The sequence below is a fragment of the Delphinapterus leucas genome, chromosome 1 (genome assembly GCF_059928025.1).
Source record: "Delphinapterus leucas isolate spDelLeu-1000000601 "Yukka" chromosome 1, BTC_Dleu_Yukka2, whole genome shotgun sequence".
Taxonomy (NCBI): Eukaryota; Metazoa; Chordata; class Mammalia; order Artiodactyla; family Monodontidae; genus Delphinapterus; species Delphinapterus leucas.
The window spans coordinates 140,314,639-140,341,716 of NC_143129.1; the positions used below are offsets into that span (position 1 = coordinate 140,314,639).

The 27,078-nt window shown below is 43.0% G+C and overlaps 1 protein-coding gene across 10 annotated transcripts in view; it reads right to left on the reverse strand.

The window, feature by feature from the left end:
• Positions 1–27,078, reverse strand: part of FGGY (FGGY carbohydrate kinase domain containing) — a 418,604-nt gene that overhangs the window by 381,320 nt on the left and 10,206 nt on the right. For 5 of the 10 annotated variants that reach the window (XM_089921904.1, XM_089921896.1, XM_022575812.2 and 2 more), the window contains exons 2-3: positions 16,907–17,121; positions 4,877–4,988 (exon numbers count right to left, since the gene is read on the reverse strand). The exons of 1 other annotated variant lie outside the window; for it this stretch is intronic. In XM_089921904.1, coding sequence (XP_089778030.1) covers positions 4,877–4,988; positions 16,907–17,107 — 313 coding nt within the window. In that variant the 5' untranslated portion in view covers positions 17,108–17,121. Of the gene's footprint in view, positions 1–690; positions 3,202–4,876; positions 4,989–9,608; positions 9,703–16,906; positions 17,122–27,078 lie in introns of those variants that run through there. 4 more of the 10 variants (XM_089921917.1, XM_089921928.1, XM_022575816.3 and 1 more) reach the window with 4 other exon arrangements.

The following is a 27,078-nucleotide window of genomic DNA, read 5'->3' on the forward strand; positions in this document are numbered from 1 at the left end:
GGGCAGTGCCCCTCACATCCTACCTCTACCATCCTGCAGCCCACAGAGAAACTAGTTGCCCCTTTCCCCCTTCCCCAGACTCTGCTAATTCATCCTGCACTGATGGGCAAGCCAGTATTCTTTTCACAGTCCTCTGCTTCCTCTGATGGCAAAACGCAGAGAACAGCAAGGAATATACCTGGGAGATTATAAATGGGGAAGATAAAAGGGACTCAAGAGTAATTGAGATAGGCACTTCACATGTTATTTTATTTACTGGCAAAATAACTGCAGCAATTATATAATTTTGCTAATATGAGTGTTTATAAAGCTGCACATGCGCGTTTGTGTGTGTGTGTCCCAAGCCTTGTGCTGAACCTCTTGCACACATCGTCTCATTTAATCCTTAAAACAACTCTGAGATCTAGGCCATTTTCAACGACAATCTGACTCCGAGATTGAAGATATGCCTACTACCTCACAGCTGGGAAAAGCACAAAGTGTTCTTTGAAAGTAGATCTGTGCAGAGAATGGATAAATAAGTTAGTAAAACCAATTTAAACTCGAGCTACACACATCAACATGAATAATGACACCAGCTGGGGTATTTTTAAACACAGTATATATTGTTTGTTGTTGTGGGTATACACACATGTGGTAAAAGCACAGAAGAAATGTGTTTGTGAACACCAGCTATGGCAGAACCATTACCTGCTGGGCAGAGGGATGGGGGAGGGGGAGGGCATGGACTGAAGCTTCAAGTGGTTCTTTCTTTAAAAAAAAAAAAAAAGGACTTGTGGCAAATGTGGCAAAACCTCATCTGTTTATCCTCATACATACATAGGAGGCTGTTATCTTATTTTCCTTACTCTTCCATATATTTGAAAAAGAATTTTTAAAACTTACAAAAAAAAGTCAGCCTAAGGACACATCTAAATTAGGTCATCATCGTAATGAGTCAAGGACTCACTCATTGGTTTGCCTGCCTGGAGAGATTTCAGGTCCCACAAAAACTCCTCAAACAACAGTAATACATTTAAAATAAGAGAGAGTACATGAAACCTTCCATAGGTACATCTAAGATTTTGTTTAAACAGCTGAGTGATTCTACTGTATGACAAAACTCTTAAAGTTCTGGTTCTAGTTTCACATTAGAATCTCCTGGGATAGCTTTAAAAATACTGATGTCCAGGTCCTATTCCAGAACCATCACGGAATCAGACTGTGGGTATGTGGGCACACATTCATAAACACACACACACACAATGTGGGTGTGTGGGTGTTGGGGGGGACAATATCTGCATTGCATCTTAAATATTGTATAGAATCTGTCTGCAGCTACTTCAAGACAAAAACACCTGTTGCTAAACTTTCTACTGTAAAGACAGACCGATCAGCCACTACTACCTCTACACGAAGAGGCTCTCAGAATGACCCACTGAGCATTGTGTAGAATCAATTACTTTATTATATCTATTATGATTATTAATTAACAATGTTCATTACAGACAACAACGTGGAAGTTGATCTTTTTTTCAGTGCCTGTAGAAAATCACAAATAAACGACTCCACTGAAAGTTCCTTTCATCTTTTATCAAGCATCTGCTACATGCCAGGCACAGGGCTGGGTGCTGGGATACCAAGAAGAATGTGCCACAGTCTCTGCCCTTACGGAACACGTGGGTAAACGGAAAAACGTCTGTATGGAGTGATGACAGAAGTCCTGGACATGGTACAGAGAGAAGGAAGAGCACAGAGAAGCCCCCAGTTAGCCGAGCCCGAGGCTGCACAGGGAGCTTCCAAGACGCAGGAAAGCTTTAGGTTAATTCTGAAAATGACTGGCCACTGGATAAGCAGGTGAAGAAAGAGTGAGGGAGGAGGGGCTACACAATAGAAACAGCACGTGAAACCAAGAGAGCACAGGCCCATAAAGGCATTATATTTTAAGAGAACTGGAAATAATCTGGTAGAGCAGAATTAGGGTTACATAGTCAGTTTACCTTAGGGCAGATTATTTATCCCTGCACTCATTCAATTAATACTGTCAACACCTCACAGGAGGTGTTCCAGGGGTACTTGAAGGAAATGACTGTGAATCAGAAAACCATCTAAATATTAGGTTTCTGTTACAGAGTAGCCTAGGTAGTAACTTCCTCCCTGACCCTAAATTATCTCCCTTGGTTCCTCTCCCTCCCAAGAGCTCCTGTGGCTGGAATGATTCACCCAGTCATGGTCTGAGCTAGGTGGGTTGCAGAGGTAGGAAGCACACAGCAATGGCACCTCTGTCCAACCCAGCACTGGTCTGATCTTGAAAAGGAAGAAAGACCAAACAAGAAAAGGCAAACAATGAGACTATTTTATCATGTAGGTCAGTGTTCTCAAACTAGTGCACTTAATTTCCTTGGGATTTTTTTTTCTTTTCCTTTTTCTTTTTGGTTACCATCGAAAGAAAGTTTTGCTGGTCTTATGGGTTTGGTTTTAATGGTGATGGTTAATTTCCTGACCCCACTCCCTGCTCTTCACAATTACTCCAATTAACCAGTCAAGAATGGGTCATTATCAGGTAAACAGAAGTCTTTAAAGACCCTCTTAATTCATCCTTAAAATCTGAATTTCATTTTCTAGTACAGGCTAATCCATTGCCATTAAAATCTAGCCTTAATAGAACCTGTTGAAAGGCAAGAAACTGATGAGGGCACCTGCAGCTGGATGCATTTGATGAATGGGTACATTTTAACCTTTTAGGTGGAATACAGTTTTTTCAACACTTATAATTCAGGCTGCAACCTAGGTAACACTTTTAATAGGAGAACTGTCAACAGGAGGCAATTCTCTCTACAATGAGAAAAAAGATGGCATCCGGGAGGGTGCTGGTATAAGCAGGTTTAACAAGGAACTCTTCCTCTACTTCAGATGTTCTTATTCCTAATGTTTTAGTTGTCCATTCATCTGCACCCAGTAATTCTCCACATATTAGAATTATCGAGAAAACTTTAAAAACACTGATGCCCTAGCCTCACCCCAAGCCAACTAAATACAAGCCCTGGGGGTAAGGCTCATGAATTGGAAATCTTAAAAGATCTCCAGTTGATTCTAATGTGCTAACCAGAGTTAAAAACCATATGTTTTAGCAGATTAGAAGGTACAGAGTCCTTGGAACTTAGGGCTCTTAACATCTAAAGTCCCATCCAAAATGAGAATTCCTCCCACAGCATCCCTAACAGACCATCACCTGACCACTACTTAAAACAAGCCAACAAAGAAGTGCTGGCAGCCTCCCCAAGCAGCCCACTCTGTGGTTGGAGAGGGCTTGCTGCTGCTGAGCTGAGGTCTGTAGGTTCAGTCCCATTCCTTGGGTCTCTGCTCTCTGAAGTGGTCTAGACGGGGGCTGCCCTGCCCTCCTGGGCTGGAACAATGCCAGCTGAGCCAGTGGTCAGCCACTGAGAACAAGGACGACTCATATTCGTCTCTGAAGCCCCAACACTTAATCAGACAGGGATTGGCACACAGGGGGTGCTAGTTAATGTGGCATAAATAGAAAAACGTGTGTGTGTGTGTGTGTGTGTGTGTGTAAAAGATGGTCACCATTACCACTGTGCTCTAATCATTCATCCATTTGCATACTTTTGCAGGGCATGTCATTTATAAAAATCACTGTTCCATGCATTAGGTCCATAGGAGTAAGTAAGACACATTCTCCTAACTTAAGGAATTCATAATCGGACTTAAGAAACTTTTCTGAGCATTCAGGCGTCCGGCTCTCACTTAATTCTCACAGCAAAGCTACTGTTTCATTATTCCAATTCTTTCAGAGGAGAAACCAAGCCATGCAGATGTTAAGTGACTCACTCAAGGTGTCACAGCTCAGCAGCAGCAGGGCTAAGATCTGGGACTGCCTGACTCCAATGCCAGGGTGTCCCAGTGTGCCCCAGTATCCATAGCCGCCAATTAAGAAAGGTGCTGCTACAGCAGTGTCCACTACCAAGGATTCTTTAATACAGCCTCGCCCAAAACATGCTTGTGATACCTATGTTGGCAACAACCAACTGAAAATGCAGAGTCACACTCCTTTAGATGGAGCCTGCAATTTCCAGTGCACCATAGTCTCCACTGCTCCCAAATGTCTGCCACTCATCAAAAGGTTAAATGTCAGTTGAATTTTATCTCTGCACATGTGCTGTTGTTTTTCTCAAATCTGGCACACTGTATTCATTTACATTACCTATCTGACTTCTGGGTTTGCAACCTTGGTGCTAGCACTACTGGCTAGAGTATCCCAAAAGGGACACATTCTCACCACCCATGAGAAATTTCTGACAGTGGATAAAAGTTGACACTTACATTTGAAACGGCTCATTACAGTACTCATGAGTGTAATGAGAGAGTGTAATGAGAGCGTATTAGAACAACGTCATTAAATGTGAATGTCTTTGGTCTGGCTGTTGAAAATAGAGAGACCATTTGTTTCCAGCTTTTGTGTGATATATGGTCCTGTCTGTCTTATTCTGTTTCCTTTAAGTGAACTTGATTCACCCACTCAAATGAATGTCGTGGAGGAGCTTCATATGCAAAGCAGTTTCAGGCACAGACAACACTCCCTTCCTTGAAAAGGCCCAAGGCTGCTCACTCTCAGCTAACGACCCCGCGCTCATCCTGCATCAGATTTTCTGGTGTGGCTCCTGTGCACTACGGAGCCAAGTCTCTTCCTAATCCACCTAATCCCAATGTCACCCCTCTCCTGCTAACTGCTGTCCAAGCTTTAACCTCTAGGGACATGATTTTGGGGCTCCATGCTCCACCTGTAAATCTCACTAACAGTGATAACACTCGATATCATGCTCCACCTGGGCCCCGGCCAGTATCCCACCACCAAGAAAAGAGAGAGAAACGGTCCTACCTTCATGATTCACTGGTAAAGGATGAAACTGCTTATCCAAAACAACCAGAGAACACGTGGCATCAAACCCAAGCCCTCGAATTTGGTTTAAATCAATCCCTTGTACAACTTTCTGTTTTAAAAACAAATAAAAAAAAATAAATTAAAATACAGGCTTTTAAAAGACTGAAAACAGTTATGACTAGAAGGAAATGAATGGCAGAATAAAGTATTTACAACAGAAAACAAATAAAAGTTCAATGTCACTAAAATATCAGAAGATCCTATAAATTACTTTAAAAGACAACCAATCTAACTAGAAATTAAGCAAAGGACATGACAAGTCACTTCATAAAATAAAAAGAAATAGTCAAAGAGTATATAAAAAGATTCCCAACTCCACTAAAATTAAATAAATGCAAATAAAAATATCCCAATCTTTGTTTTTCTTATTGGCAAAAATTTTAAAAATTAAGAGTATATAGTAGTGGCAAGACAGGGAGAAGTGGACCTTCTTTTACATTATCCTAACAGTGTGATAATTTAGTACAAATTTTAAAGAATATAGTATAGTATTTACTAAAATTAAAAAATGCATAACTTTTGACCCAGCAATCCTACCTCTAGGAACCTATCTTAGTGAATTATTAGCATGAGTAAGTAAAATTACATATAAACCAAGGTTAACTGTTTAAGAATATACCTAAAAATTGGAAAAATTATTTTTATTAAATAAATTATGGTATACCTGTAAAACAGAATTTTCTACAGTCATTAAAAATGAAGAGATGGGGGCTTCCCTGGTGGCACAGTGGTTGAGAGTCCGCCTGCTGAAGCAGGGGACACGGGTTCGTGCCCCGGTCCGGGAAGATACCACATGCCACGGAGCGGCTAGGCCCGTGAGCCATGACCACTGAGCCTGTGTGTCCGGAGCCCGTGCTCCGCAACAGGAGAGGCCAGAACAGTGAGAGGCCCACGTACCGCCAAAAAAAAAAAAAAAAAGAAGAGATAGAGAAGTATCTTCTGGGTGTGATAGTATGAAGAGGTTGGCAAATCTTCTTAGCAAAATAAAAGCATGAAACTGAACAACATCATCAAAAACAACCATTTTGGGGCTATGGAACTTGGCCAAAGCTACATAAGAAACTGAGAAACAGTCTTTCTTGAAAAATAAAATTGCACCTAAAACATTCCCACAAAACAACAACTCTAGGACCAGATGGATTCATTGGGAAGCTCTGTGAAACATTCAAAGAATAAACAATACCACTCCTATACAAATTTGTTTAGGATATAGTGAAGGAGAGAACATTTTCCAACATTTCATGGCCAGTACTACCCTGATACCAAAGCCAAACAAAGATATCAAATGAAAAGGACACTGTAGACCAATAACTGCCATGAACGTAAGTGTAAAAATCCTTAACAAAATATTAACAAACCAATATTGCAACATATAAAACATTCATTTTTCACCATGACCATGTGGGGTTACCCCAGGAATGCAAGAGTCGTTCAATATCCATAAATCAATTAATGTATAACATATACTAATAGAATAAAGTACAAACACCAAATGATCATCTCAACAGATGCAAAAAATAAATAAAAAATAAAAATCACTCAATAAACCAAGATAGAAGGGACTTTCTACAACCTGATAAACAGCATCTACAAAAACCTATACAAATCAAATGTTCACCATGGTTTAACCAAATGTTGAAACCAAGTGTGTTATATCCATACAACAGTATAGTACTCAGAAAGAGTACTATCTGTGCAACCACATGAATGAACCTTAAAAACATTACGCTAAGTGAAAGAAGTCTGACACAAAAGAAGGCATGTTGTACGATTCCATTTATGTGAAATTTCTAGAAAGGAATAACTATAAAGACAGAAAACAGTTATCTATGACTGGGGCTGGGAACTGACTACAAACAGGCATAAGGGAACTTTTGGGGGGTAACAGAACTATTCTAAAATTGAATTATGGTGATGATTGCACAATGTGTAAATTTAATAAAATCACTGAATTATACATTTACAATGGATATTTTATGTTATGTAAATTATACCTCAAGCTGTTAAATATGTTTTTTACAAAGTTGAGCTATAAAAGATGAAATGGAAATACATCCATGATATATTAATAAGGTACAAAAAAACAAAAAAAATATACAACAAACTGATAATAGTGGTTGCCTCTGAGAACAGAAACGACAGCTGGAGGAGATGGGAGATTTTTCACTTTGTCATGTAATTTTTTAAGCTGGAGAATAACAGATTTATTGATGAATTCTATTTTTTAATTTTTGTTTCTATGGTTTCCTTTTGTGAAAAAGCATGAGTGATCATACTCATTAACATTTCCTGCCAACTTAAAACATGACAATAACCTTTTAAATACCACAAAAGTCGACTCAAATGTGTCCATCACCATTTAAAATGCTCAAGTCGGGCTTCCCTGGTGGCGCAGTGGTTGAGAGTCCGCCTGCCGATGCAGGGGACACGGGTTCGTGCCCCGGTCCGGGAAGATCCCACATGCCACATGCCGTGGAGCGGCTGGCCCGTGAGCCATGGCCGCTGAGCCTGTGCGTCCGGAGCCTGTGCTCCGCAACGGGAGAGGCCACAACAGTGAGAGGCCCACGTACCACAAAAATAATAATAATAAAATAAAATAAAATGCTCAAGTCTTCTTTTTTCCTGTTTTGGAATGTTGGACTTGTCATTTAGGATTCTGTTTCTTACTATTTAATGGGTTCTTCAAATAAGAGCTACACACAATTATTACATATTTTTCAACAAAGAAAAGCATTAATTTTTTTCAAATAATAACAACAATAAATTATAAAATGTCACCATATATTGAGCACCTATGGAGTGTCAGGTACTTTACAAACATCATCTTATTTAATCCTTACAAAACCCACTGAGGAAACATTTAGTATTTCCATTTCATAAAAAAATAAGTGGAAGACTGGGGAGGGAAGGGAACAGCAAGTGGGCTCCAAAGATTGAGAATTTGAACTTAATCCTGTCGTACAGCCAGTCGATGGCAGAGCCAGAATTCAAACTCAGAGCCTGTGTTCTTCCTACTCCACCATACTGCCTGCCTGCCCAAGAGACTCACCCTGCAGAGAGGGCACGTGCTCTATGCAAGAACATCGCTAGTCAGCCATCTGTGATGCCTGGCAATACCTCTGCTCCACATCACCAGGTGAATGCCCCGTACACCTTTACCACACTGATCCATCAAGACTTAGAAGAATGTGAGCCGCAAACCCAAGTGCCTGTCAGCATGGCCTCATGACAATGACCCACAAGGACCTGGTTTCAAATCCTAGCTCTGTCACTCTGGCTATGTGACCCAGGGCATGTTACACAATTCCAGCCATTCTAATCACCCCCTTGCCTTGCTGGATCATGTCTCTGTAGCATTTATAAGCATGGCCTCCTCTACCTGGAATGTCCTTCCAACTTGGCTTGGAAATCTCTGGGTAGTGGCTAAGATCAATGGTACTGGGTGCAGACGCCCTGAGTTTGAACCTGGCTCTGCCACCGACCAGTCATGTGACTTTGGGAAGCCAGAAAACCAGTTTCCTTGGTTACACAAAGCTATTACTTAGACCTACATCTCCTAATGACGTTATGAGAATTCAGCAAAATAAGGTGTGATTAGCCCAACATCTGGCATTTGGTGCACAATAAGTAGCAGCCATTATTTGAGGAAATTAGCTGCCTCCAATCTTCTTTGAACTCATGAAGCATCAATCTAACAATCAACAAGCCAGCCCTAACTTCTACCTGCCCTGCGGCCCTATTGGTCTCTGTGCCCAGAGAGTGCATGCCTGACTTGGGCAAGCCCACCCCACATAGGCCTGCAATTAGTCAAGAGAGGAACTGGGAGGGAACACATAGAAGATGCAGTAAAACTCAATACCACAAGGCAGCTTTGGAGTAGAAACAAGCATGCGCTACAGTGTCAAAAGAGCCACCTTCTGGTTCCAACTCCACCACTTCCGGATCAGGTAATCTTGCACTAATCTCATCACCTTTCTGAGCCTCAGGTTCCTGAGAGGGAGAGAACTCCTAGGTAAGGATCAAGACCGTCAATTAGTTTGAAGGTACTCTGGAACCGATAAACCTTTGTAGGAAATATGAAGGATGGAAAACTCACTCGATGCCTTACTAACTGTGTTCATGGAATCTTTCTGATGTATGAAGCATAGCATGCTCTGTGTGTCATGTAAGCACATATAAAATGACAGGATAAACAACTGAAAAGTTTGGATAAACTCAAATCCTCCTAAGAATTATGGTGGGAGTGACTTTCCAGTAGAAGCAAAGAAAATATTCTCTACAATCTACTTTATGAATCCCCTCGAAGACCTACAGAGTTCTATATTCTAACCATGGCCTTTCAGCCTCAAAAGTGCAGTGTCTCCATCTCTAAAACGGAAACCTATCACAAGGAACTGGAGGAATAACTGTGACATGCATTTAAACCTGATTTGGTTAGGCAGCCACTGTCATTTCCCCAGCCTTATATGGAAATGCCTTATGACCATGCTCATCAGGCTTATCATGAGGACCCCCTCCACTCCCCAACCCCACCCCCATCTAAATCACCTCAGAGAGATGGCTGTCAGGGTCACACTACCCAGAAGGCCCCTGGGACTTGACCTGCTGACCTGAGGATTCTTTTTTATATGCTCATTAATGGAAGAAGAAAGCAGGCTAGTAAACTCACCCCAACAGCTTGGCATCAAGGGAATTTCCTCGGCTACAGAGAAAGCACATTGCTCTGCTAAAGAATTTCCAGAGAAGGAGACTTCTGCAACTTCATTCGGTAACCTGGTCCATGTCTTGCAACTGTCAACTCGTAGCTATGGGGCAGCAAACAAATGTTTGGGGAAGGGATTGTGCATCGCTTTGTTCTGACTGTGGGAACCAGTTCAATTCTGCATGTGTTTTAAATCAGCAGGCTGTGCCTTATTGGGTGGGGAGACAGCGTTCCTCAGAAATCTTCCAAACTGAGAACTGGAGGGTCAGAGGCATACCTGGTTTTATCTTTGGCTGTATTTGGAGCAAGCGTCAAAGCCTGGGGCCTCATGGAATCCAGCTTGCAATAGAGTTCTATGTGGCTGGTACTGTATTCTTTTAAATCTTGATTTGAATGCCTCTGTCAGCTTTGGGGGTGTGCATGAGGTTATGAAATCCCCAGTTCCCACAGGCCCATCACTCCCTGTTGCCTACACAATTCAATTACGCATTCAGTCAGTCAGCAAATACAATCAAGCCCCTTCTAAGGTCATGCTGTGCACTCTTCTGGGTATTTGGGAAACAATGGAAAGCAAAATATTTATTTTAATTCCTTAGTGTTTTGGAGGTTACGTTGTAAGGATATACAACAGCCAATAAACCGAAAAGATTATATCGTGTATGTACAGTATACTACAAAGTGATGTCAGGGGGATCAGGAATGCCGGAGAAGGGGAAGGTAGTTGCTGAGAAAGTGAGATTTGAGGAAACACCTGAAGGACCTGAGGAGCTGACCCTGTAGAAAACTGCAGAAAAAGTGTTTCAGGCAGGAGAACAGCCAGTGCAAAGGCCCTAAGGTGGGAATAACAACAAGGCTAATACAGCTTGTGTGGGGTGTATGTTACCTGCAAGGCCCCTGGAGGCCTTCAGCTTTACAAAATCTACTCTAGTGACCAGTAAAATGAACAAATCCAGTCCTGGTCCATTACCTACACAGCATCCTAGCCCAGGTGTGGTACTGTCCCTTGAACATAAGGTAGAGAGATAGAGGCCAAACACTGCCATTTATGTCAGTGGCACCAACATTCCTCCAAGGACAGAAACTCTGACACTGCCTCTACCTCCTTCCTCTCCATCGTCACCAGGTCCTGTTCGATCTTCCTTCCAAAGTCTCTCAGTCTTGTGCCGCCTCTTTACTCCTCGGCCAACATCCTAACACAGCCCTTCATTTATTAAAGAGATAGTATTAGGCACCTACATGTGCCACCACAGAGGACACATGCTCAACAAGAGAGACATAGCCCCAGGCCTCCCAGACCTTATGGTTCAAACAAATCTCAGCTTCCAGACCTTTATTAGAAGAAGGAAATTGCCTCCTAACTGGCATCCTTGAATTTAGTTTCTGTTCCTCCAAGCCATCCTGAATCTGTTGCTGGTCAGTCTGAAACTCAGGATGATTCTAGAAGAGCTCCCAACTGGCCTCAGAACCAGCCACCCCAGGTATGCCCCCAACACCAATTCCAGCTTCCCTTCCTCCTCCTACTGGAAACCACCTGCTCCAGCCAGGGATGACTCTAACTTTTCCACCTAAGCGCTTCCATCCGTAATATTCCTCCTGAACAACCACTCTTAGTGTTCTCAAGCCTCACTTTTAACCTTACATCCTTCCTCAAGCTTTCTTCATTGATTGGGAGTAGGGAGGTCCCAATGTCTTGAGCCATTCATTCTTTTTACATTTCCCGGGTCTACTATACGTTAGGACCTGGGTGAGCAAACTACAGTTCCTACCCTCCTGCAGTACAAAATCTAGTAGAAAAGACAGCTATTAATCCACAAATGTGAATTATTTTATTTTACTTCATTTATTTTGTTATGTTATTACTTGATTATAGAATGATTTTGCTATTTGATATTAATCCAAAAATGAATGATTCACAAACCATGTGAAGTTCTATGAAGAAAAAGTACAAGAGATGTGAAAACACTGAGTAAAATAGGACTTAGTTGGGAGGTAACATCGGGCGAGAAATGGCTTCCTCCTTGAACAACTGCCTTTTGAACTAAGATCCAGTGCAGCACTATGCAAGGGACCTTCTGCAGTGATGGGCATGCTCTGTACCCGTGCTGTCCAGCACAGCAGTCACCAGCCACACGTGGCTGCCGAGCACTTGAAGCGCGGCTACTGCAATGGAGGAACCAAATTTTAAACTCTATTTAATTTTAACTAAATTTAAACGGTGACATGTGGCTAGTGACTGCTGTATCAGACAGTATGGATCTAAGGATGAATAGGAGTGAAATATGTCAACGGAAGGCAGGAAGAGTGTGCAGGAAGAAGAAAGAATGTGTGCAAAAGTCCGGCCAGAGGACAAGGGGAGCAGTGCATGTGTGGGATTATGACAGAAGGAGAATATGGGTGGAAGGCAGAGCTGAGAGAAGCATCGTGAGATGAGCCAGGAGAGCAGGCTGAAACCCAACCACACAGCGCCTACAGGCCATGTTAAGGATTCTGAGTTCTATCCAAGCAGTATTATGGGGCTACAGAAGAGCTGTAAGCAAAAGAGTGATCTGATCAAGTTAGCATTAACATATATCTATCATTCCAGCTCAAGAAGGAGCACAATTGGAGAGGGGAAGTGCACAGACATAGATGAGGTCAGTTACATTCCAAGGCTAATCCAGACAAAAGATGAAGGTATGTGGTGTTGGAGATGGAGGGAATGCAGAGATCTGGCCTGAGTTCAGGCTTATCACCCACTTCCTGGGTGACTTAGGGAAAGTCACTTAACTCTCTGGATTTCAGTATTTCTTTTCAACTTAACATGGGAGTAACAACCCCTCCCCTACCTACCTTGTATGACAATCAAATGGATAGGAATGTACTTTGTAAACCATAAAGGTTCTATAAATATAGGAGGTTGACATGATTGCTCAATCCCACACGGGTGACTCCCTCTTCTGCTCCTTCTCTCTCCAACCATTACTCACATAGCTGGTACAATTTAGAACAAAATGGTATTTCGTTGGCTTCATGGGTATTATTTTTTTCCATGCAACTGAACTATTTCATCCTTAGGGGCAGAGAACCTGTTGTAGCCCTCACTCCCATATATAATCTAGCGCTTAGCAAAGAGCATAGCACATAGTAGGTGCTCAATAAATATTCGCAGACTAATGACACTTGACAAATACCTGCTGGCTGAATGGTACCTCCAGCTTATCTTCTTCCTAATGGAAGATGTTACTAGACACTACCTTGCAATGTTCTTGCCTTGTTGAGGTGATTAAGATTTGCGGCTCCAAAAAGGGATATAAACCCTTAAAATCAAGGACAACATAAGCTCTAGGACTTGTGCGTTTCCATAGAAATTTTTAGATGTGTGGGTATCAACCCAATAAAGACTTGACAGTTTCAGGGGCAGTGGTGAGTAGAACAGAGAAGAGGATTTGGAGCCATCTCAGTAGAGGTCTAGGTCTGTCTCTAATACTCATTAGTTTCAGGGCCTTAATATCCTCACGTGTCAAATAGGAAGTATGGAAAACTATGTCATAGAGTTATTGCAACATTTGAACAAGATAAGGGATGTCAGAATGTTTTCTGTTTGCTTGTTTTTAGCTCTAAGTAACATTTATTCAGCAATCATTTACTGAGCATCAAATCTGTGCCAAGCAATGTGTTAGGTGCTGTGGACACAGAGACGGCACTCTCCAAGAGTTCAGCTCATGGTTAAAACAAGTCACCAATTAAAACACAATCTGGTAAGGACCAGATACTGATACAGGTGAAGACATGGGCTCTGGGGCGGCAGAGAGGGACTTCTCACCCTCTTTCTTCTGAGGCTGTCAAGGGCAGGCAGGGACTGTCAGAGGTCATCCAGGAAGGCTCCCAGGGGCAAATAATGCTTAATCTTACTTTAAAAGGTACCCAGGAACTGGGCAGGTTAAAAAAAAGGATGAGAGAAGAGCATGCCAGATAATGAAAACAACAGATACTTCACTCATTCATGCACTCAACAGACATGAATGGGGCACATTACAAGTGAGGAACTCTAAGGAAATACAGGTAAACAAGATATGACCCCTGCTCGGGGCGGGGCACACATTTTCCACATAAGCAGACAGCTGGGTAAAGGCACTTGTAATTCAGAATGCTTAATATAACAATCAGGATAAGCTCAAAGTTCTCCATTCAGTGCTAATTTAGAAAAAAAATTCAGGCAGCTTAATACGATTTCCAAGATGCAGCCATGTGGAATAAGATGAGGCTGAAGAGAGCGACAAAAAAAGAGCAAGAGGGAGACAGCAGCAGCCCAACCCCTGACTTTGGGTGGTTACTTTACCTCTTAACAGCTCATTTCTTCCAGCTCTAAAACAGAGTTCATAATAAATTGGTGAAGCCACTATGGAGAACAGTATGGAGGTTCTTAACTACCATATGATCCAGCAATCCCACTCTTGGGCATATATCAGAGAAAAACATGGTTCGAAAGGATACATGCACCCCAATGTTCGCTGCAGCATTATTTACAATAGCCAAGACATGGAAGCAACCTACATGACCATCAACAGAGGAATGGATAAAGAAGATGTGGTACATATATACAATGGAACATTACTCAGCCATAGAAGAGAATGAAATAATGCCATTTGCAGCAACATGGAGATTATCATACTAAGTGAACTAAGCCAGACAGAGGACAAATATCATATAATATTGCTTGTATGTGGAATCTAAAAAAAAAAAAAAAAAGGATACAAATGAACTTAGATACAAAATAGAACTAGGCCTACAAACACAGAGAACAAACTTATGGATACCAAAAGGAAAAGGGTAGGGGGATAAATTAGGAGTTTGGGATTAACATATACACACTACTATATATAAAACAGATAACCAACAAGGACCTACTGTATAGCACAGGGAACTCTACTCAATATTTTTTAATAACCAATACGACAAAAGAATCCGAAAAAAATAGTACACCTGAAAATAACACAACATTGTAAATCAACTATATTTCAGTTGTTTTTTTTTAAAAAGAGGCTGTTGTGTGGAAAAAATGAAGTGATTGGTATAAAGTGTTCAGCATGGTACCTGGAACATGATCAGTGCCCAAGAAATGTTAGCTGCCATCATCACCATCATATTGTTACTGTTGTTCTTATTGTTTTTATTAACTTGACTAAGGGGAAAGCGTCTGAGGCAATGTGAGCAACTTAGGGAAAAGGAAGCAGTAAGTACAACTGCTCTCAAACTCTTGACTTCTTAAGTCCTTGAGAAAGACAAGACAGGTCGGGATGTATTATATGTCACCCCTTGCCCCAGACCATTGCTTCTCAAAATCTTACATGGAAAGAACCCTAACGACAAAAGGAGTGAATATTCCCATGAGGTGCCTCCCTTACTGACACTGACTGTTCAGTATTTCATCTTAGAAATCCACTCGCCTCCATAATCTACTCATTTCTGTTATTGTCATCATCATCGCCATAGGAATCACAGTGCTTACTCACTTCCAGGCCCCGTTGCGACATTTTGTATGTATTAACTCATTTAATCCTCACAAGGACCCAATGCAGATAGGTACAGTCATCATTCCATTGTACAGACGATGAAACTCAAGCCAGACACCATAAGCAACTTGTCCAAGATGACAAGCTAATAAATGTTGAAACTGGGATGTCAATCCAGGCAGTCTGGCTCCAGAATCTGTGCTCTCTGGTGTGTTACCTCTCTAATATAAACATGCTCCCCTCCTTCAACCTCACATAGCAATATAGCTGTGAGTAGGTGTGTCATGTTTATCATATGGCTTCTGACATGCGGCCACATGGCCATACCCCGTGCGAGGGGAACAGCCTAAGACCCAATAGCTTTATCCAGGTTTGCTACAGAGAGACATCCTCGCTAAGGACAAACGCCCAGAGCACTCACGTGGCTAACGGGGCTCAAGCACATGATGAGGTGGCTGCCGCCGGGAGATGATTAAAAAATCCAACATTAAACCAAGCTGTACTTAGAGCAGGCCTGTTTTTAAAGTAGCTTTTCGTCAGGGGATTATATTTTCTTCTTGACAATTTCCTTAATGGCAAGAAATGCTATATGTTGGAAGAACAAAGGAGACCCAAGGGCAAAGAGTAGAAGATTCTCACCAAGGCGGGGGAGGGAGGAGGAAAATTAAACAGGCAGAAGAGAAGATGTGCCCCCCTTTTTTTCCTATATAATAATGCTCCAGTGCCTCTCACCCCCACCTTCTCTCCCTGCCTTCTTCTCCAGGGGCACTAACATCAGCCCAGAGCTCATTAAAGTTTAAACAGACTGATCAATACGGACAGAATGGTGAATTGTCCATCTGCAAATTACCAAGCCCTTCATGAATATTTAAGGAACTAAACTAGGAACAGGGAGAAGAGAGAACCCAGGACTTTATTTTTCCCTCTGGAAAAAAACTACAAAGGCATCTCTGTCGTTCCTCATCACCAGGATATAAAACCAGTCAAGTGAAACTAAAAGGGAACAATTCTCAACCAGCATCACTCCTTTTCCCAAGCCAGCAAGCTGACCGCAAACCAAGGCCACTCAAGATAAATGTCTACCTGGCACAACTCAGAGATGCACTAGTCTTGCCTGACTTCCTTCCTTTCTCAGAACCCACCGTGTTCTCAGGCCACTGTGCCTTTGCACATGCAGTTCCCTCTGAACAAAATGAGGTTCCCCTCATTTGTCCACTTGGAAGGCAGGAGAGTCCAGCGACTAAGGGTGCAGCACTGGAGTCAGACTGCCTTTCCTACTTACTAACTGCATGAACTTGAGTAAGTTACCTAATCTTTCTATGCCTTTGTTTCCTCCTCAATAAAATGAGGGTAACTTTATAGGGTCGTTGTGAGGATTCGACTGCATAATGCATGTTAACATGTTTTACACAGCACTGGGCACACCTGAGGGCACAGTAGAGGTCATCTATGGTTATCAGTGACGTCTTCACATTCGGTCACATCTGACTGAATCCTCTGTCTACATGTTCTGCATCCTCCATCCTGTCTACCTGGAGCCCCTCAGTGTTGGCCCCTTCCTCAGCTCTAGCCACAGTCACTTTGCTCCCAGCACATATCACGTTACATCCCAGCTGTCTGTTGGTCTCTGCCATAGACCATGAGCTCCCTAAAGGCAAAGCCTGTGTCTAAAGTTACCCCGACGTTGTCCCTGGCACCAGATGGACACACTATACACACTCAGCAGGTGGGAGCAGGGGAACACATGTGAGAACGCGAGAGTTGAGGCCATACATTTGTGACGATGCAGCACGCAACCCAGATGTCCTCGGAGGACTGCTCGTGGTGGTTGAACTGAGGCTCCCACTGGTTGATTGGCTGGTCTGCGAAAGCCAAGAGGATACCCCTCTGGTCCACCAGAGCTGCACGGACACTGCCTGTCCCCACGTCCACACCCACGTAGTAGCTCCCGAGTTCCTGATCTCCGCCGGGCATTGCCGTCCCTCCACCTGCGGGGATCAAGGGCAAAACCACGTGAAGACCAAGTGGGTCTGCAAAGCCAAGCATGGGACAACTTGAAAGTGGAAATGAAGGGATACAGCTGATGAACTGGTAGCCATTGATTATTTATTCATCCAACAAAACATTCATTGCTGCCAGTGTGCTAACAGGCACTGAGCTAGGTAGTGGGTGAACAGACAGGCATGGCCTCAGATATGGAGTCTCTGTTCTTGGAAGGGAGTCAGATGGTGAGGATTTACGAGCTGCATTAATTATTCAAGCAAAGTTCTGACACTGGGTGAAAAGTGCTATGAGGATAAATAAAGGGTTATAGAGCTGAGAATCTGGAGGCAATAGATATGCATTTTCTTCTCAGTGAATTTGAATCGAAACAAGGACAATGCCCATGGCGCTGAAAAGGAACCTCATCTGCCCAGGCGGCCATTCATTCAAAAAACTATCTACTGAGCACCTATTATGTGCGAACAAGCACTGTAAAAAGTACATACAGCCCCTCTACTCACTACGACTCTACAAGGTGAGACTATTTTTTTCTTCCAGTTTTATTGAGATATAATTGACATAGAGCACTGTATAAGTTTAAGGTGTACAGCGTAATGATTTGGCTTTCATACAGTAAGAAGTGATTATCACAATAAGCTTAGTGAATATCTATCATCTCATAGAGATTTAAAAGTAAAGAAACAGAAAAACAAATTTGTGTGATGAGGTATCTTAGGACTTACTCTCTTAACTTTCATATATAAATACAGCAGTGTTCATTTTATGTATCACGTTGCACATTATATTCCTAGCATTTAGTTATCTTATAACCAGAAGTTTGTACCTTTTGACTGCCTTCATCCAATTCCCCTCTCCCCCTGAAGGTGAGTATAGTTAAAAATCTATTTTACAGGTGACTAAGATGAGATGCCAAGATATACGTAACTTTTCTCTTAATGCTAGGTCCACACACTTAAGAACAGTAAATGCACATTGATGCATTTTATACTGATGGGCAAATAGGTCTCTGAGAAGTTAAAAGATTAAGCCAGCACCACTCAAGAGCAGCCTGGACCCGAGGTCCCACATCTGTCTCATGTCCCTTGCTTTCCTTCTTAGCAGCTTGCGATACAGGTTTGGAGAAGAGGCAAATATACTGCAGCCCTGTCAGGAAGTGACTGGGAATTGGGAAGGAGCCTCGGGAGGGAGACAGGATCAGGAACTTGTTAAACAATCTGTTTTCTTTACAGACCCCTTGTGAGTTACAAGGAAATCTGACCAGAGAACACTCAGGAATTCCTTGGCCTTCACTGCGGCTCTGAGTCCCTCTGGTCAGATTAGCCCCCATGACACAGACATCTCACAGAGGCTTTCATTTTCCAGATTGGCCTTTTAAAGAATAAGAACAAGCCCCCAAGATACCCATGCTGGTGAACATGCTACAACTCCCCAGGTGAGCTCGGGGCGGCCTCAGCGCCTAGAGTCTCATTTCAACCGCAGCAGCGCTCTGCACCCTTCCACTTCAAAAAGGTAATGTTTCCTTGGCAAGGTCACACCTGGGAATTCTAAAATGAAGTCAGCCAGCAGATGTTCCATTACAGCTTCCTGGCTATTTATCCCAGTCAAAAACAGCTTCATTACAAGTGATAGCTTCTGAGTTGATCACGAAGATTTCCCAGAGATGTGTGGCCCCCTTTGGTTCACAGGCAGGTGTAGAAGCCAATGGGGAATCTGTAGTTAAGAACATGTGCTACCTCCGTCTGAGCTTCAGAGAACAACTCTCAGGCTCCAGCCTAAGTGCCTTCTCATCTCCTCGCCCGTATGACCAGTGGCACCAGTTTTCAAACCATGCATTCCTTCAAGCATCCAAAAGGGATATCTTTCCTTCAAGCCATTACTCGGAAAAATTGAAATAAAACAGATCAAAGCAGAGCTGCTCTGTTTGAAGCAAATATCACCCTTGCCTGGCCCTCTACCCTCCCCCCAGCAATCGCTCTGCTGGGTCCTTCCTCAGGACTCAGGATGGCTGAAAACCACTGGCTGAGGCCCTCTGCACGGCATCCCAGGCCCTCCAGGAGCTGCCATCTGCCTGCTGTCCAGCCACATCCACCTCAGTCCTGCCCATTCTCACACCAAGCTCCAGACATCCTGAACCCCTCGCAGGACCGCAGGTGTACCGCACTGCTACAGGACTGTCTCCCCTCGCGCTTCTCTTCCCTTGCTACCTCCTTCCTCTCTTGTGTGCCTGCTGACTTCCATTTTAAGATCCAGCTAAACCACCACCTCTTCAGGAAAGACTGCCTTGCCTCTCTCCATGCCCTGCTGCCACCAGAGTACTGTGCCCCTACTTTCTTTGCCAACTTTTTGAAGACCACTCGACTGTGAATTTTTTGTTTCTGTGTCCGTCTCCCTTACTGGCCTGAACCTGAAGAAAGGAACTGATTGATTTCTGGATCCCCAGCTCCTACAGTTTCTATATCCCCAAACCAGTACAGTGTCTGGTACATAACTGGTTTTCAATAAACGTTTACAGAATGAACACCTAAATCAGTGAATCCACAGAAAACAAGCATGAACAGGTTCGGGCTTTAATGCTTTAATAGTTGGATTCCTAGGTTTGTACTTATCTGCACTAGTGTTTTTCCTTGATTCTAATCTCGGTATGCTTCATCCATCCAATTAACAAATATTTATTGGATGCTTACAACTACATTTTATTAATTCGTAGACACTCATTTTTTTCACATTTAGCTTCTTCAAAACTAGTGACTCGGCAATCAATGGCATCTTACAACTGATCAGTAGCATGTTCTTTCCTTCTTAGTGGTATATGAAATAATGATGCATCTTGCAATCAATGACTGCTATTCAAAGAAATGTGGATTGTGCCAGGCACCCTGCTAAGAGCTAAGGGTACAGTGAAGGAAAAAATAGGACAGTGCCATGGCTCAGATCTTCCTCGGTCTCTTTATCTGCAAAGAGGAGGAAGCCTGACTGGCTTCCACCTCCCCGAACTGACCACATACACATCCTCTTGCTGTACTCGGGGTTCCTTCTCTTAGCTTCCCCCTGTCACTACTTGGAAGGGCCCAGGGATGCTGCTCCCCAACACTGATCCTGACAAGCCAACAACTCTCTGTCCTTGGCTAGAACTGTCCAAGATTATTCTAAACACTGGAGGGAGAAACAAGGGGAAAAACACAGGAAATGAAGAATCTATACAAACATTCTGGATTACACAGACCTGGCCAGCCATCATCCAGGCTTCTCTGTACTCCTGCCAGCGCCAGTGACAAAAGAGTCCCCCAGGGGGCTGGCCCAGCTCCTCAGGCCTGGCTCCCTCACTTTTGACTGTCTTCCTCTACAAGGAATTCCTCATCTTACCACCCACTACCCAGACATCCTGATTTACCTCCAATAAAATCCAAAGAGGCAGATTTCCACTCTGCAGCTGACTCAGGGCTTCCCCCAGCTCTGGGTTTTGGACCAATCTCTTGGCTAAACAGGAAAGAGCCCATCCTTTGGGAGAACCACCACCCCACCCCCCGCCCACACACACACACACTTGTATGGACAGTGGAGCTTTGCCATTAGACATTAACTCCAGTGCTGCCTGGACCACAGCTGTATCCCCAGTGTTAGCCCAGTGCCCGGCATATAGCACGAACTCACCAAGTCTCTGAGACTCAGTGGACACCTTTAAAACCTATCTTTAGGGAAATAATAAAAGGTACAAATTTACTGTGTATCCGATGCTTTGCTAAGCAGCTTGCTTACATTCTTAATCCACTTTTTATCCTGACATCGACCCCTGAGGATAATTACTGTTATCATCCCCATTTTACTGATGAGGAAAACGGGTCCTAGACTAGTTAATAACTTGCTCCAGTATGTCATATAACTCGCAAGTGATGGAGTTGAGAGCAATCTCATTCCCTCTGGCTCCCAAATCCCTAACCATTCTCAGGATGATATACTGCCTGATACCCTCCATTTAGTAAATGCCCATTTGCCAAGGACTCTGCTAGGTATTTCTGCCTACTCTGTCTACAACTGGCTAACTCAGAACTCAGGCTGACCACCTTCAGAGACTGACCCTTCCTCAACACCAGGTGGCCTCTCTCTGGCAAACTACCCATTTCTAGACCATTTAACTGAGACATCAGTTGGGAAGAGAGTCAAACCCACGGGAACAAGGGCATCTTACCCTCCCTGCACTGTTCGCACAGACCTCCCAGTTCATGTTTTTGTAAGAAATAGATCCTAATTAAATATTTCAAGTTCACCATGTTTCCCATTACTATAGTTTTAAGTGATCTCTTTATGATTGTTTCCACACCTGGACCCTGAAAGAAGAGAAACAAAGAAGTTCAAGCCCTTAGGCAGCTTCCCTGAAACTCAACCCTGTGAGTTATAAAAACTCTGCCAGAGGAGTTTCTGCAACTCAGATTCCTTGTCTCCCCTTTCTGTGCCCTTTGTTCCTGGGTCATAGGTACTCTCGGCTGTGTCCTAGACTCCAAACTGTATTCCAGTCCCTCTTGGCCTCAAGAAATAAAGTAACTGCAAAGTGGAAAACATTATTCCCTTTTCCAATTTGTATTTTTTAAAAAGGATTAGGATCCTCCCACATCCCTGGCACTTTTATACATTTGTTCATATCTTCTGACTGAAACCCAGTCAAGCTGGTAACCCTATCACCATTTTATACTTTGGTGGGATGGGGAAATTTGCCCTTAGTACCACAAACAGCAAACAACAGCAGCACCTGCATTTGAACCCTGGCCTCTTAAGGCAGGTTTAGGGCTCTTTCTACACACCAACCTAAAAGTGAAAACCAAATCCTTCAAAAACTTCTTCAATATCAATATCAACAACAAAGGCAGCAACAACTAGCATTTATTAAGCTCTGCTCTGCAAACCGCCCACCTGATCTTGTGATGTCACTTCACCTTTGTAACGATCCCGTGTGGTTGGCACTATGAGCCCATTTTCCAGTTTAGGAGATTGAGGTTCTCAGCAATAAAGCTATTGAACGTCATAGAGCACAAAACCAGAGGAGCTGGGACTCCAGGCCAGGATGGTAGGGCTCCGGAGCCCAATGGATGAATGCCGAGAGTCAGAACATTAGTTCCAATTTATTCATTTCAGTCAAAGATAAATTCTCTAGAAACAAAAACAACTAATAGGTAATATAGGGAGGCTGGTCAGACGGAGAAATAAGGACATAGATTGTGAAGGCCAAGGCAAAGAAAAGCCACAGGGAGAAATTCAAGCTGGCTGCACACACGTCCCGAGCCTTACCTAACTTTTCAGTCTACAGGAGGCTCTGAAGGGCAGAAACAGCCTCCCAGCCAAGTCCCCAGCGCAGACTGGACTGGCTTTTAGCCCCTGTTCACCATCAAAAGACTGCTCTTATGATAAATATGTATGCGGTTCATTAAATAATAGCCTTTACAAATATTGTTAGAAATGTGCCACAGAAAACCACAGGCTTCATGGCTGATTCTTTAACAAACATGCAAGCTGCTCAAAGGCAACGTGAGAAAAGGAAAGAGGGTCACAGGCACGGGAGGCTGTTCTCTGCACAACTATCCCAGAGATTCTAAGGGGTCATGCTCAAATACCAATGCTGAAAACCAACCTTTGGGGATTGTTCTCTTGTATTTTCCTCCTTCTCTTCCCCTAAGTGACCAAAGACCGGTAACAATGTTTCCTAAGACTACAAGGCTCCAAAGTGGATGAGCTTACCTGCAGTCCTATTTCTCAGAGGGCTACTCCTCCAGGACTGACTTGGAAACAGTGTCTGCAAATACAGTGGCCCAGGGACCTGGGAGGGAGCTCAATATCCTCTCTTGACTTTGATCTTTGGTCTTGGCTGGGAGCTCAAGTACACGAGACCCACACAATTTTTTTTTAATTTAGTTATATTGCAATCAGGGGGTTGGGAGGTTTGGGAAGAAAACGATAAGCAATGAGTACACTGGTCAACTTTAGTCTCCTTGTCAGAAGGAACTAAATACCACTTTAAACAATGCACACATGCTCCAAGATGGAGAGAAAGTTTGGGATGGGAAGGAAAGCGCTAATCTGGCAATAATATCTGGTTCTCCACTGGCTTTACCAAAAATACTCATGGGAGAAAATGTACAGCTTCTTGACAGGTACTTCTCTGAAAGTGAAAGGCTGTCTCCTGCAGCTCCAATCTCATTGTATTCTTTGAACAATGAACTAGGATTGTATAACCGAAGTGCCCAGCACAGTGCCTGATATATGGTACATGCTCAGTAAACGGCAGCAACTATTAGGACTATTAACATGTGCCAACCCTCCCTTTTCACCATCAAATCACCTCTGGACATCTGCAATTACTTAATATGCATGATCTATACCTAGGTATTCTCACCATGTCTAACAGCTCAAATTCCAGTAAACAAATGTTAAGTGCTTTTTCTGTGCCAGGACACTAGGAATAGGAAGCTGAAAAATATATCATTTCTGATTTTAAAGAGCTGACAATTTAATGTAAGAAGCTGATTTTTGAAAGTCAAATGGTTATGCCTCAAGTTATGCCTTGTTGATGTACTTCTAGCTCAACCTAATGCACCTGGTAATATTACACATGGCAGTAAGGTGGCTCCAGATTGCCATCAGAATCTTAGCTATACTCTTGAAGCCAAGCATCTTATTCCAACTCCACCTTTCTCTGCAGAATACAGAGACGTTAGCTGGTAAAAGAAGCACCAGTTTATTGTTTTCATCACTGTTCCAATCATTGGATCAGAAACCCAGTATTTTTCAGGATGTTGAGGATCTTCATGCTTTGGACTGAGCCCATTTTTAGAGACAAATACGAGGTGACTGGAGGAGGGATATGGTATTAAATCAGACAGAAGAACGGCTGGCTGTCCTTTTAAATTCAAAGATGGATTCCAACAGGCAGAAAAGGCAAAACTCCCCAAGTCCTCATGCCTGCCTCACAATGTGGCAGCCACAGGGATCAACTCTGAGGCAGTCCTGGATGGTGGCCAAAACCCACCACCCTCCAAGAGCCACACAGGCAACAGCACAACAGCTGACGCAAAGAAAACACAAACCCCAACCATGCTGAGGCCAAATGCACAGTATAGGCCCTAACAAAATCATGGATGGAAAATCTGACGCATCAAAGGACATCCCCAAACTCCAAAACCAAACATCACCTCAAAGCAAATTAAACTTTGAGTCTCCCATGTCCTCTTCCATAAAACCTTGCTTACGCTCTCTTCTCTTCAATACTTGTGAGCCAATAAAGCAGCTCCTGACTTGTTAAAATGCCTTCCAAGCCCTTTAATAGCCCTACCAAGCTATTCTCTTTGCAGAGAAAGGGAGAGGGGGGCCCACATTTATGACACCCACCCTTCCCTCATTTACAGGGGAGGACACTCAAATCCTGAGAGGAGCGATACCCGGCGGATGGTCACGATGCCTGGAGAGGAAGAAGGCTGTACTCAAATTCAGGTTTGCCTAAGCCAGAGCAGGACTCTTATCCATCCCTGAAATGACTTGGCTTTCCTTCCCTAACCAAGCTGCTTTCATCCTGGACACACTCAGAACACAATTACAAGTCTGTTCATCCTGTGAAAACTTCTCAGACACTCAACCATCAGAAACACCCCCTCCATGCTCTGATTAATAACCACCACCTATGTCACTATAAATGCTACTGTGAGAAACATTAGATATTAACTGAGAATGTTCTGCCCCCCTACTTCCTTCTACCTGGAGACAAGCACAGCATGTGTCATGCAGTAACAGGGGAATTCCTGGGCTGTGAGGGAGGGAGAAATTATTAATGTATAAAATAGTCAAATACCTTTTGAAATAAAAAGCCTCTAAAAACTCTCCGTCCCTGGAGAGTTCTAGAAGCACCATCAGCAAGCCTCTCTTGTGTGTAAAGCACTGCACCCCTTCCCAGGTCAATCATCCTCCTTGACCCAGAGCCCCATTCCCACAGACACATGCACGGAGGGGAGAAGAAAGATGGGGTCTATCTTTCACAAACCCAATTCACAGCCTGAGTTCACTAAAAGCCAAAGCCTGAATCTGACGGCCTCTTACTCTCATGCCAGGACCCTGGAAGCAGAACAGACACACAGAGAGCCAGGGCTGGTGTCCTGATTCTAAATGCGAAGTTATTAGAGTTTAACCCCATAAGCCAATTACAAAGCTATGCACATAACAGGGAAAATTACAGGCAAACTTAGTGATTTTTTATTGTTAAGTGGACTCTTCTTTGTAATACATGAATTCCTACCTCTCTTGGAGTTCTGAACAATTTGCTAAATATATATGTAGTTTATCTCCCTCTTTCACTTTCTTCTCCAAGAGGCTGTTGATTTGTTGACATAATTAACTATAAAATAATATTCTACAGAACTAATCAGACTTTCAAAGCAATATCATTATCATTAGCATATTGGCCCAAATCCACAGCTTTTCTCAGAAAGTCACTCAAATAAAAACAACAGAAGAACCCACCAACCTTGATGACTGCTGTCAGATGTCGGTAAATTCAGGAAGGGCTCAGGGCAGTACAGTATTAGGTAGAGCAACAAAATCCAGTCCCTGCACCATCTTGCAAAATTCCTCCCTTGAAGACAGCGCCCAGCCTGAGGCTGGCTGAGGCCTCTGGTCTAGTCTTGTGTTTACCTGTTTATCAAGAATGGCCAGGTGGCTTCAAGGCCCAGGGTGAAAGGCCTAAAGAATGAGTTACTGGAAGATTATTGGACAGCTTGCCCCTCCAGAAACACGCCCTGTTAAAACTGCCAAGAGCTACACCGTAAGCTTAAACACCATCAGTACTGCCTCTGCCCAAAGTAAGGCCCAAGTTCTTTCTTTGGCCCACAAGGCCCTCAAAGCTACGGCTCTGCCTGTGCCTCTCACCTTACTTCCCTGCCTCCTCCCTGACTGCAACCCCTGAGGCTCCAACTCTACAAAGCTACTAGCAATCCCTCAAATGAAGGTTTGGTGCCTCTGTTCATACTGTTCTCTCCTCCTTGTGATGGAGGAAATAAAAACTTGCAGTTCATAGAAAAAGACATACAATGCATACATGTCAACCTTTAGCCTCACAAATAATGGAGGGAAATGCAAATCAAAAGAATACTGAGATATAATCGTACACCTTAAAAAATGGGCAGAAAATGAAAATGCTGGTACCCATCTTTGGCAAGAGTTTGGGGAAAAAGGCAGTTTCAGACACTTTTAGTGGGAGAATAATTGGTTCAACCTCCTTTCTGTTTTCAAAATCTACCCTTTTACCCAAGAGTTGAACTTCTAAGCATTTAAGATTGGCTCATCTAAAAGATGTATACAAAAATGTCCATTTCAACTTTCTTTTTTTTAAAGGCAAGGGCACACTCACAAAAACCCTGGAAACAAATTCAATGTTTATTTATAGGGGAATTGCTAAAACTGATACAGAAGCAGCTGTTAAAAACAATGAAAAGCTAAAGAAAATTGCTAATTATATGTTATTAAGTAAAAATGCAAGTTCTTAGACACCATAGTATGAATGCATTTGTATTAACTCTGTAAAGAGGAAAAGCAACAGTGGTTCTCAAACTGTGATCTCCAGAGGAGCAACAACAGCATCGCCAGGGAACATGTTAGAAATGCAAATTCTCAGGCTCCAGCCCAGATCTACTGATTCAGAAACTCTGGGGAGTGCGGCTCACATCTGCCAGGCTACCCTGACAGATGCTAAAGTTTGAGAACCACTGTATTGTATAAGGACCTAACATACAAAACTTCAGGAAGAATATGCAAAAGCCTGCTTACTGCAGTGACATCTAGGGAAAAGAAATGCGGTGGAAGCTTGAACGGCAATTTTTAACTTCCCCTCTCTGTGCTGTTTGAATTTTCACAATACGCAGCTAGTACTATAATAAGAAGAAAGATCCTCGTACTGAGTTGAATTCTAC